General features: G+C 37.9%; 1 protein-coding gene across 1 annotated transcript in view; it reads left to right on the top strand.

Annotated features, from left to right (window-relative positions):
* TTC6 (tetratricopeptide repeat domain 6) overlaps positions 1 to 13,420 on the top strand; it is a 2,436,149-nt gene that overhangs the window by 1,271,318 nt on the left and 1,151,411 nt on the right. The window contains exon 11 of the mRNA XM_044074245.1: positions 2,757 to 2,833. Within this exon, the coding sequence (XP_043930180.1) occupies positions 2,757 to 2,833 (77 nt within the window). The remainder of the gene's footprint in view (positions 1 to 2,756; positions 2,834 to 13,420) is intronic.

The following is a 13,420-nucleotide window of genomic DNA, read 5'->3' as shown; positions in this document are numbered from 1 at the left end:
ATAATTTTCAACAAAGGTTCAGCAGCAGCTACAGTACGAGTTCAAATGGCTGCCATTGCTAACTTTCACCTAGGAATAGATGGAGTTAACATTATGGCCCATAAGCTGTCTAGAGCCTTTCTCAAAGGGACCGTTCACATCAGACCCCCAGTGAAAGTTCCTTATGCACTGTGGAATCTGAACTTACTATTGTCCTGGATTATTCTTCCTCCCTTTGAACCAGCATCATCCTGTGAAATGAAGTTCTTATCATGGAAAACTCTGTTTCTAGTGGCCATTACATCTGCCCACAGAGTATCAGAGAGCTTCAAGCCTTATCTATCAGACCACCTTATTTGATTTTTCAGCCTGATAGAGTATCACTCAGAACAAATCCTTTTTGTTCAAAGTTTGTTCCGAAATTAATATTAATCAAGTCATTGAGTTACCAGTCTTATTTCCCAACCATTCTAACAAAATGGAGTATATGCTACACAAACTTGATGTTCACAGACAGCTCAGATTTTATCTGCACAGAACTAAAGATATTAGGAAATCAGACCTACTCTTTTTATCCTTTTCAGAAACCAGAAGAGGTAGGCCAGTGGCTAAAACAACTCTATCTAAATGGTTATTGAATTGTATTGCCTTTGTTCATTCAGCTGCCAATATGCCTTTGCCTCACAAGATTAAAGCTCATTCTACCAGAGCAGTATCTACATCTGCTGCTTTTCAAGCCAAAGTGCATTTAGATAATATTTGTGTGGCAGCCACTTGATCTAAACCTCATACCTTTATCACTCATTACAAAGTGAATAAGGCCTCCAGAGACAGGGCCTCTTTCGGGTCCACGGTCCTGAGAAATGTACTTCCGTGAGCCACCCGAGATTTGGGGTGCTAGGGACACTACCCATCAGTGATGAATGAACGGTAAGATTGAACAACTTCACATGAAGTTATGTACTCACCATAACATTCCATGTGAGTTGTTCTATCTCGCCTTCATTCTCATGTCCCTCCCTCCATCCCCCACCTGGCTGACAGTTGACCTGGAATCTAGCTTCATCCTGGTTATGCATTCCTTTTTATTTTGTGTTGGAATAATTATTATCTGACAAAAGTAGTACACGCAGCAAACAAGATCTGAGGTATTCCAGGCAGTGCATCATGGGATAAGGGGCTAGGTCTCGAGCTTTTGGTAAACCTTGAGCTTGCTAACGGCCGTGTCGGAGCTGAGGGATCGACTCCGAACCCATCAGTGAGAATGAAGGCGATATAGAACAATTCACATGGAACGTTATGGTGAGTACATAACTTCTTTTTTGAAATCAGTGTTACTTATTCATCTGCAAGAAGATGTTGTGAGTTATTAGCTACCATGGTTAATCAACTATATTTGGAGTTCCATAAAGACAGGGTTTCCTTGAGAAAAAGTGCTTCATTTAGGCCCAAAGTGGTTCCAGATTTTACCTTAAGTCAAGCCATCCATTTACTTGTCTTCTTTCCATAACCTAAAATGAGGGAGAAATGATTCTTCATATTCTGGCCATGCACAGACAACTCAAATGCTACCCAAATAGATCAAAATCCTTCACAAAAGGACAACTATTTATCTCCTATTAAGGTAAGAAATAAAGGCAGCTCATGTCAAAACAGACTATTTCCAGGTGGTTATCTCTTGCTGTTCTTTTTGTTATTCCCACCATAATAAGATATTTCCAGACAGGGTCAAAGCTCATTCCACCAGGGTCTTGGCTTCTTCTATGGCTTTTTGGAGTATGATAAACTCTAGACACATTCTAGAAGCAGCTACCTGGTCCTATGTACATTCTTTTACAAAGCACTATAGACTAGATTATTTTCCAGGTGTAGAACAGGGATTGCTAGGACCATTCTCCTGGGACTCCTGGACCCTCTTCCTTCCTCCTTTCAATCTTTATAAATCTAAGGCTACTGCAGCAGTGATATAATAAATGGACATAGTACAGTTGTGCAAGTAAACTTACCATAATGGTAGATGTTTGAATAGATCACTCCTTCAGCAGCTGCTCCTTCCCCCCACCCCTCTTATTTCTTATGTTATATTGCCAAGTTGAGGACATTTTATGTTTACCCTTTTTTAATCAGGACTCTGCCTTCCCTTTTCTCTGTTTGCAAGAAAGTCCTGAAAATGTTGGCACCCAAACTGCTGGTTTTCTCCCTTGGGATTTCATGCAGTAATAGTTTGGGTGTATTTGTGGAAATTAGCTCAAGCCTTTGGACAGCTGTCCAGCTGCTATATCGTTGGCAGGATATAACCCCATAAAGCTATGGCTACTGCAGCAGTGATTATTCAAACATATACTGTTATGGTAAGTTTAATTATACAACTGTACATGTAATTTAATTCAGTATGATTGTCTCACTAAATTCCAGTTTGCAGGCTTATACACATCTTCCTATAGTTTGCACACACATTTCCTTTTTTGCCATTATGGTTTCACACCCAATTAACAACGCAATTTTCCACAGAGGTCATATTGACTTGGTTGTGTCCCATCCCCTTTTTCTGACTAAGGTAGCAGCTAGTCTTGATAGTGATGTTTCTAAGCTTGACTTAATATGGTCTAAATTAATCCAAATGTTACTCTAATTTTTGTCATATGCCTTTACTAACATATAGTGTGATTAGTTAGGATGCAATCAAAATTGCTTTTGATTCAATTACTTGTATAAAGAAACCTAAGCAGTAAATTCTTATCTATGACTATTTATATATTCGTCATGTTATCTTACAGAGGGCAGTACCTTTTTGAAATGAAAAAATTCGAATTAGCAAGTTTTTGTATACACCATGCTGCAGAAATCAATCAAGGTATGATGTTGCCTTCTCTGACTCTGTTTATGTATTTTGCAAATGGGTTAGAAAATGTGATTGATATGGTCTGTAGTAACAAATAAAATGACTAATATTATGATGCAGTTGTTGTTGTGTCTTTTGGCTTTTGCAGTAACAAGGTTTAATTAGATAATTAATATGAAGTAAATGGACATTTATTATGCATTGTGATGTATGACAATCACATATGTGTCCAATCCTACCTTTCTCTTTGGCAAAATCCAAATTCTTCATCAAATCCTGTATAATCTGCACAGAAATCAGAGAACAGTTGTCAGCTTTATGATTTCTTTCAGAATTTAGTCTCCTGACTTTTTCTTTGCAGCATTATAGATCTAATTCTTAAAGTTTGAAATGGCCATCTATTGTATGTGAAATAAAAAAAAAATTCATTTTATTGAGTTTATAGTTATTGCTGGATAGTGGCCTAAAATATTTATTCCCATTCATTTTTGTTTCTACTAATTTAAAAATGCAAACATTTTCCATCAAAATAATTTGTGATTTGATCTTGCCTCAGTGTTCCGTTTTATGAGGTTGTTGTAAACCTAAGCCATTAAAGGATGTCATCTGAAAAAATGTGACAGGCAGAAAAAGACTTACACCAGCATTTGCTTTTGATTAATGGCAATGTTGGAGGTATTTCTAGTAGTTAGCACAGGGAGAGATTTACTGCATGCATAAAATACTAATTGGAACATGCTATTTTTTAACAGGAGTATACTGAATGTGGCCTTATTTAAATTAAATAATTAAGTCCCATATTTTCACAAACAAGAGATATATTAAGTTCAAAATCAGTGAGTGTTTATGGTAAGAGAATATTCTTATTACCCCAATGTTGAACAAACTGAAAGTTAGAACATTTAGAGTAGCAAATATCATGCTAGAGTTCCAAGGTTGTCCTGCCACCTTCAAAAATGCTTGAGTGTTATTTTATTTCTCACAACATTTTATATTGTAGACGTTATTTTTACAATGGAGTTAAATTTAATTTTAATGTACTGTTAATGACATTTATTCAATGCTAATTTCAGGAAAAAAGGCCACTTACATTCTTCTGATCACAATGCTGTTCATTAGTGGCACATTGCTCACAGTTTTGAGCAACATTTATTCATAACTGAAGGTTGAAGTTAGCTGTGTCTGAGATCACGGTATAGTTAAACATATTCCTTAAATCATTTGGAATTACATTTCATATGGTAAGGACATAATTCTTAAATGTTATTTGGGTGCTTTTTAAGAAAGGTTTGTTGATGGGTATGGTATAAAGGTGTAGAAGAGGTACCCATTTGAAATGTCGGGACCTGCTAGAGCGAGTCCCAAAACACAGAGACAGAATGGCTGATAGATCGGCCTTAAATATACCAAATTCAAGTTGCCATTTCTCAGAATATTTCCTTTTCTCTGAGGTATGGCAATCTCAGAGTTGGAATATATGTTTGGTGGGTGTGGAGGATTGCCCCCTGTGATGATGTGAGGTATTGCCAGCTATGCCAGGAAAAGTAGGGCAGTGGATGTGTAACATAATGCCAGCATAGGTAGTTGGAGTTTTGCAAATAATTATATGTCATTTTTATATCAAACTGATTTGTACAGATGCTGGTGTTGAAAATGTATTTGTAAAGCTGCTTTTGTTAAAAATGTACCAACAGTGGGTCCTGTTGGACAGAAAAGAAATACAACTGTATGCCAGACTATATTGTAAATGTTGAAATGTATATATTGTAGCAGAGGATACTGGAAGAGAAGAGGTTAATCTCAGTCCAGCTTACTTTGAAAAATAGTCTGAAGTTAAATTATCTTTTTTGGCCACAAATATTGTATCTTATAGTTCTGATTGCAGCCAGAGATGAAGTGTCTGTGAAAACCAGGGCTAGGAATCATACTGTATTGTCCTTAGGGGTGAACTAATTGCTACCCTGGAAGGGTGAAAGTTTTGAAATGGTTTTATAGTTTCCAGATGCTATAACACATCTCAGCAAAGGTCTGTGTGTATGGTAACACATATGTGCTAAATTCTGGTTCTGTTTCTAGCAAAGGGGGTAGTGTGGGAACCAGAGTCAGATGACCAGATGTATGTGATGTCATTCTGTAATAAAACACTGAAATGATGTTTTAATGATAGATGAGATAGAAGTCTCAGAGCAGTCTGTTTTTGATACCTGACTAAGAAGGAAGACCAGTCACCCACTTCATATTGCCTTGCTTTATTAAGTAGGAAACAGTAGATCTGTAGATCAGTCAGGAAAATATAGTGAGATTAGTTAAGTACTGTTTTTCTGTATCTGTATTAATATATCCATTTGTGTTATTTTTAATATTTCCTGTGACTGAAATTATGGTGTTTATTGTAAATAGATATTTAGCATTGTCATGTTATTTTATTATTTATTATTAAATATATTTAAACTTTCCATTGCTTCTGGTCTTTTGGAGAATATTTTAACCTTTGAGAGTACTTATATTTATTTGGTGACACTGTGACTAGTAAATCTGTACCAGCCTTTTTCAGGTGTGTGTGTGTATGTGTGTGTGTGTGTGTGTGTGTGTGTGTGTGTGTGTGTGTGTGTGTGTGTGTAAATCAAATTTCAAAGTGTGCATGTGCATGTGCGTGTGTGTCTGTGTGTCTGTGTGTGTGTGTGTGTGTGTGTGTGTGTGTGTGTGTGTGTATGTATGTATGTATGTATGTATGTCAGCTACTTGGAGCAGGAACACTGGTTTCACAGAGAGGATGGTGGAGGAATTGGCTTGGAACACTTGGCTGAGGATACAACCCTATAGCTGTGTCAGTGGGGAGTCTTATTTGGGGCCTGGAGAGAGAGAGAGAGAAACCCAGCCCCAAGGCTGTGTGTGTTCCCTGTGTGCTCTTAAGGGAAAATGTGCTTGAAGTAGAAAGCTCCATCTGGAAATACTGTGTGTATCCATTTTTTTTCCACTTGAACGTCCCTCACTGATGTCCATGGTAAGGATTGAGATTCCTTGATCACTGGCCCAGCAGAGGGACATCACATCACACCCCCACCTGCAAAAAGAAATTTTAAGGAGAAGAGTGATTTTCAAAATTCACTCCTCTCCAGTTTTTCGGTCTTTCTTTTCCAGCACTCTGCATTTTGAGTGCCAACATTGCACTAGGGAGCCTGCAGAAAATTGTAGTTACACTGTGCTGTGTATTTCTAAAAAATAAAGATAGTTTGACCAGTTCACAAACTAGCCAGATAATTTAGACCTGCTTCTTAAAATGGCCTGTTTGTGATACTTAAAGGTTTATATTATTATGCATATTTGAAAATGTGAAAAGCTCACAGAAGCACAAAAAGTATACTGTGTACAGTGAAAGTCTGAAATAGTAGCTCTGTCTGTATAGGAGGAAAAATTATTTTCTTACTACTTAGCCCACTGCTGTTTGCCATCAGTGTGAAGGTAGATGCTATTATCCATAGGCGTCTATGGCAGTAAGTGACTGAACAGCTGTATGAGTGAAGGTCTGCTGTGGCCTGTTTTACAAATGGCATCAACTAATTTAACTGACTGAGGTCTGGTGTGGTCTGCACCTCTAAACCACTGGCAAACTGTAAGTGACTGGAAATCTTTTTGGGAAGAGGAAAGGTAAACTGCCTGCTTGAGCTGCCTTTATTTTATTTATTTCTAATGACACAGCTAAGACAAATCGGATGACTGTAGCTTTGGTTAATGTATAAATATAATTTTGTAGTACTACAAATATGCTGCAACATTGGAACAGTCAAATAGAAAAAAAATGATACTTCCTTTTATTTTTACACATATTATTACACAATCCCTTCATTATCCTGTTATCTATTGTGTATTTATTTTCCCAAATAAGCAGGTTCATGTTTCTCACTTCTTATAGGTTCATAGATGAGTACTAAGCTAGCAGCCCTTGTGGGCCATTTTAAGCCTAGCCAGTTCTCTTTTTGTGCTCAAATTAACATATCTCATTTGGTTATATATTGGCCTTATCAATCCCATGGTCGATAATTATATGTCCCCCCTAATGAGAATAACTGGGATTATACCATAGGTAATTTGAGGGAACAAATGCAATGGATAAAGCATTAAGGAGCTGCCTCTGTCCAGTAGTAGTACGGGGGCAGTCATGGGGTAATTTTTTTGTTTCCTATCCATAGATCCAAGTTGAGCTTGAATATGGACAGGGATGAACATTGTTTTATATGGGTGAGGAGTCTGTTTAAGAGCAGCATTATCCTCTACGAGATATAGCTGTCCCTCAAAATCATTCCATTGCTGTTCTACTTCTCTGTATTCTCTGTTTCATTTTCTTTTCATATTACATATCTTGCTGTTATAGTCTCCTTTTCTTATCACTTCTTGCCATAATAGTCTTCTTTTTTTTGGTTTGATTAAATTTGTGCAACAGTTTAAATGAAGAACCCAAAGTTAACCTGTGTGGCTCAGCTAGGCAGAGCCATTTCAAACTTTAAAGAACCTACTGAAATTCGACTGAGACTGTTCATGGGGTTGAATCCTGTGGAGTCTGTGTAGCCCAGCAAAATGGTGACCTTTGACAATATCCGAGTGTTCATTTCTTTCCAAATTATTAGGGAAAGCTAGAGCTGATGTAGGCAACATTTCCTGGCATGTTACAAATAAATGTGTGTAGGGAACTTCAGTTTGCAATTATACAGGAATGCTTGCTAAATTATTGCTGCGTGCAGAATCACTGTTTGGCATTTGAACACACTTTAATACAGATTTATATCTAAAAAAAAAGTAAATGTAATTAAATTAGTAAATATTTTGACCTATTAAAACCACTTTATTTGTTGTGAACAGTCCTGTTTATGAGAGTCATGCAGTGTGTCTTCTATACATTCGGTAAAGTGGTGAGTCATAAAAGACAATTGCACCATTTTCCACTGTCTACATAGCTGGCTTTCCAATAATGAGTTGTATACATCAGTGAACTGCGCACTGCAGTGTAGTGTGCCAGTACGACATACTGTTGACCTGGGTATACAATAGCAACAGCGGTAGAGATCGACAGAAAGTATACAGTGTTACTGATTTTGTATACCTTCGGATATCGTTCAGAGTCTGTATCTGCTAAATCTAACATTTTGTATTGTTTGGGGCTAATTTTAGGGTTACAGACTTCAGATGGTGCAATATCATTTATATAGTTTAATTTTACTTTATTCAGCACCACAAGCACTCTGACTTAAGAAAATGAATTTAGCTAATTTTACTGATTTTTGTCCTAATATAATGCCAGACTGAATATTTTAATTCAGGTTTCAGAATAAAAGCCCCCTATTTTCATTTGTATCACTTACTTAGAACTTTCACAGAAGCAACCTCATTGTTCTCCTTTGTGACCTCTTGGATAATGGCCACTCTGTTCAGAAGTTAGACTGATTCTGGTAGAGTCACTGATGATACCATTTCTTTATAAAAGAAGGAAGAGTTTTGTTGGAAGCTAAAAGTAAAAGTGAATCAAGAAGAGAATAAAGGGATTCCTTTCCTGAGGACCCTTTTGACTCCTATAGGAGATGAGCTGAGATTCAAAAAGGGATACTGAGAGTGCTAAACCCTACAATAAGCGGCAAACCCCACATGGTAAAACTTTCCAATTTAGAGGCAGTCGTCCCCCAGTGCTTTTCCATGAGTGGAAAGTATAATTGCCAAGGGCAGTTCCACCAGCAATGTTAACAGTAACAAGACATTGGGGGGAATGACTAATGCTAATTAGCAATTTCATGTGTAGACCTTAGATGGTTTGTTTTAGACAGACAGACAGACAGCACTGTAATATACTGATTCCTAACTTCTTATGTGCTATTACCCTTCAGCCCATATTAGCAAGCAACTGAAACTATGGATTTGCACTTTCCAGCATCTCTTGCCAGCTTGATTGAAATGGGCATCCTGAGACAATGTAGCAATTGTCTAATGTTTGCTGTCAACCACCTGCTACTTAGACAAACTGACACAGTATGTGCTAGATGTAGTTATATAACTTTAATGGAGGCAAAGTTCCTACATGTAGCCACTGCAATCAGCAAGCTATTTGAAATTCCACACAAAGCCACACTAAATCAGTCATACACAGCTCAGACCAGACCAAATGCAAAGACCTGCATATAACAATAGCTTACCTAAACCACAAAGGCCTGCTAAATGTAATCTAAGAAACAAGTACCCTCAGCAACTTCACAAAGACAACACAGGCAACACCCTCTATGAAACATGCTTCCAGGAGTGACATTGTCTCAAGTCAAAAGCCCATAAGGCAAACCACCACACAATTCAATATCCTAGCTATAGGTGATTCCATAGTGGGACACACTGATGCAACACTTGCCAGGCTATGCAAGGAGATGATCATGGTCAATTGCCAGGATTTGTCACATCATGTATGCAGTTCTTACACTACAAGCACACAGGTGACATAATCATTGTACATGTGTGTGTGAATGACTTGAGACATATCTCCCTGGACTGTATAAACAGAAATATGATGGAGCCCTTGGAATATGTGTCGGAAGCAAGTATTCATCCTACTAATTAGTTTGACTTAATTCCTTTGCAGTCAGTGAATGGAAATGGAATTTTGTCTGACCCTAGGCAAGAACTTTTAAAACTACAAAAAAAACTTTAATATAGAACAAAAGTTTAAATAAAATAAACTGTAATGTAGTAAGAGCAAAAATTAAAACAAAAAAAAAATACATAATGGAAGTATCCAAACCTTAAATCCAGTCCAAATTCCAATGCAGTCACACATCAGCATTAATCTTATAGCACTTTCAGCTAAATAAGAATGCAACTAATACAAATTCAGCTAAATAAGAAGAAATCCTGTTTCTTAGCTAAGTCAGTTGCCTATCCAGCAACAGGATTTGCGACATCATGGAAAAACTCAAGTCCTAACACCACAGATACACAAATGACACAGTCATAGCACATGTGGGTGTAAATGACTTGAGACTGTAAATTTATCCCAGGAGTGTCACCTATGTCCCTCTTGGATAAGGCAGTCGGTGCTGATTATAGACTCATGCTGCAAATATAGACCATGCAACTTGGTCGATAAGGGAACAAGGGTAAAACATGGCTAGGCTTATAAAGGCCCTAGGATCAAAAGCCTAGTAACCTCCTATGAACCTATGAACATACCTCCCTAGACTATATGAATAGGCAGTTATGAACCTAGCCTTGAGCATCATTCTGCCATCACCAAGAAGGATGCCAAAATATGAACAGTAGATAATTGGCTAACAGTTGGCTTAACTTCTGGTGTCATTCAAAGAGAGAACAATATATATCAGCCTTTGAAGAGATTGTAGACTGAATTAACTGCTTTGCCAGGGATGGCCTGTACCTTTCTCCTCAAGGTTATATATATTGGCTAAAACCTTGTCTGTCCCCATAGTGCTTTTTTAGGCAATGTCAGTCTTATAAAGCTTTCAGCATAACTAAACAAAATATGGACAATATTAAGGTATGGCTTCTCAGTGCTAGGAATGTTAACAAAAAATTGACACTATACAAGCACTGCTCACCCTGGAAAACATTGATGTGTACATCATCACAGAGACTTGGTTCAGGACTAATGAAAGCATTCCATTAGTGCCGGGTTCAATGCCTATATCTTCTAAGTCCCAGCACATTATAAGAATGCATTAAGGTAGAGGTGTTTCTATATTCCTACAGAACCACCTCTCCTTCAGACTCATTAGAAAAGTTAATGACCTGGAACTCTCCCATGTCCAACTTACTGTAAACAAAACTCCTTATCACATCATAGGTACATACAGGACTCTCTCAAAATCCTTCAATACCCAGTATACAGAGATTATACAAAGGTTAATCTATTAAAATTCGGTGATGACCTAGCTAAATTCAAAGGACGCTTCCACCTTGACAGTCCAACTGCTTACACAGAATCTCATACTGCCAATGTTGACGTAAATAGTGGCATAGATGCATCTGTACCCCTCAGAAATAGATACAATGCCAAATTCAAAAATAAACCCCTATGGTAGAATTCTAATATAAACAGGCTTTATAATAAAGGGGAAAAAACCCTCATTACATGCAAAATAAATTTACCTCTCAAGAAGTCAAAAATGCTCTTGTTAAACTAAACAAGAAACTCTGGATCCTGATCAAATCAACCAAAGCCAGATATGAGGCAAGAATAACCACCCAAGCACAAGATAGCTATAAACTCTTCTTTAATTGCTTTTAAAAAAAATAATGCCTACCACTGCATAGAGCTACTAGCAAATAAAATCACATACTCATACCCAGAGGACCTAACAGATCTACTAGTGGACAAATTCAGTTCTAAATGCAACACCATCTCTCTTCCAATAGTCTTAGAACAAATACCCTCATCTGCACTCTCAATCTCTTGAGGAACAGGTTCTCAAGGCACCATCTAAGGCCAAAAACAGTATGTCTGTGGGGTCAGATAACATACCAGGCTGCCTACTGGTTAACTTGAAATATGAATTATCCAGTCCGTATAGTGGATATTCAGTATTAGCCTCAAACAGGTTTTATTCTGGATAAATGGAGGACAGCAGCAGTCATGCTTCTTACACAAAGATGGAGCTTCAATGGACCCAAGTAACTGCAGATCCACAAGCCTGACAGGTCTCATTTGTAGAAAGGATCATGGAGTTAATAAATAGGGATATATTTAACTTACAGACTTTGAACCCAACCCAGTTTGGATTTGTCAAGAGCTGGTCTTGCCTACTTAATATAGTTGACTTCTTTGAAAAATTCACTCAGGCAATGGAAGAGGGCAATTCAGTGCATACTGTGTATCGGACCTTGCAAAGGGTTTCAACACCATCCTACACTCAGGCAAATGCTGAAGGTTTATGGCTGACTAAGTTTGCAGATTGCAAGCTGGGGGCTATCATCAACTTCCCTGCAGACAATAGCATTCTTCAAGAAGGTGTCCGACTAATAAATGGTGTCAAAGTCATGGTCTTAAACTAATTACTAAGAAATGCATCATTGTACTCTGGGAAGTCAACCATCCTGGCTAATTACTGTGTTGATAATACTCCCCTAAGAGTTGACCAAGTGGTCAGGGATCTGGATACACATGCAGACAATAGCTTTACCTTCGACCACCATGTGGCCGCAGTGGTGAGGAAATCCTTTTATGTTGCACAACTTATAAGGAAAAGCACAGCATCTAAGTCCAAAGAGGTCATATTCCACTGTACTTTGCCCTTATCAGACCAGTCATAGAGTACAGTGCTCCCTTTGGTATGTACCTGACCAAGCAGATGCAGTGACCTCAAAGTTTCCTTACAAAAAGAATACAAGGCATAACAAACCTGTCTTATGCAGAGTACCTTAAAGCCCTTTCCCTCTACTCAGTCTCCCATAAATTATTGAGGGGTTCTCTATGCCTGGCTTACAAGGCATTTACAAACCCTACACTTATGAATCTCCTACATATTTGTAAGTCAAAGAGTACCAGAAATACAAGTTCAAGGGACCTGAATTTTGTCTGTGACTCAAACAGAACATGCAGGAGAGACAGATATGTGTCCCAGAGACAGATTCACTTCAGAATCTCGAAATTCCGAAACATCAAATGTCATATGATCAAGACCATATGATCAATGTTTCAGAATATCGAAATTCTGAAACAAATCTCAAAACAAAAAATAAATAGTTAAATGATTATGTAGGGGAGCAAGCCCCCTGCACCCCCACACCCCTGCTACATAAATATACCAACTCAGAGATCGCACTACAGTGAGGAAAAGGGAAATATCCCATTCCCTGCTGTATGCAGATCTCTGTTCAGAATTTTGAAATGCTGAAACTTCAATCATATGGTCTCGACCATATGAAATTCGAGGTTTCAGCATTTCGACATTCTGAAGGGAACCCCCCAGAGACTATCCCTTCTGTGGAACAGACTTCACATCCATGTGAAGCTGAGTTCTTGTATTACTCAGTTTAAGCACAAACTAGACCAGTGGATGGGAAACAGGAAATTTACACCAGTACTGGCACCCATGTCCCTTTTGGACAGAGATAGCTTATAAATGCCTGGCCCTCAGTGTCCTGTTTGGATGCAGGACATCATTATTCTTTCAAGAAAACTTGGCTAGGCTTAGAACGCCCCCCCCCCAGTCATTAGCCTAGTAACAATCTATGAATCTGGCTCCAAGGAAGTTGTCATTCCACTGTATTTGACCTTCATCAGGCCTATCACTGAGTACAATGCCCGCTTCAATATGTACCTGACCAGGCACATGCAACAGCTAGATAGTCCACAGAATTTCCTCACAAAAAGAATTACAGAGTGTAAATAGGATGTCCTTTGCTATCTCTATGCCTTGTTTCTTACAGATTGTTGAGAGGTGTTATATGCCTGGAATACAAGGCATCCTTTGTTTCCACTCTGATGAACCTTTTGTATATCCTGAAAATTAATAACATCAGAATTACTTGATCTAGGGATTTAAACTTTGTTTGCAACATAAATAGAAAAAAAAAAAAATTCATTTCAGAGGGACCACAATTTGAAACTGA

Source organism: Protopterus annectens, chromosome 6.part0 (genome assembly GCF_019279795.1).
Source record: "Protopterus annectens isolate FY-2018-M chromosome 6.part0, PAN1.0, whole genome shotgun sequence".
NCBI lineage: Eukaryota > Metazoa > Chordata > Ceratodontiformes > Protopteridae > Protopterus > Protopterus annectens.
Note: the sequence above shows the minus strand (reverse complement) of the source record. Positions and strands in the feature narration are given on the sequence as shown.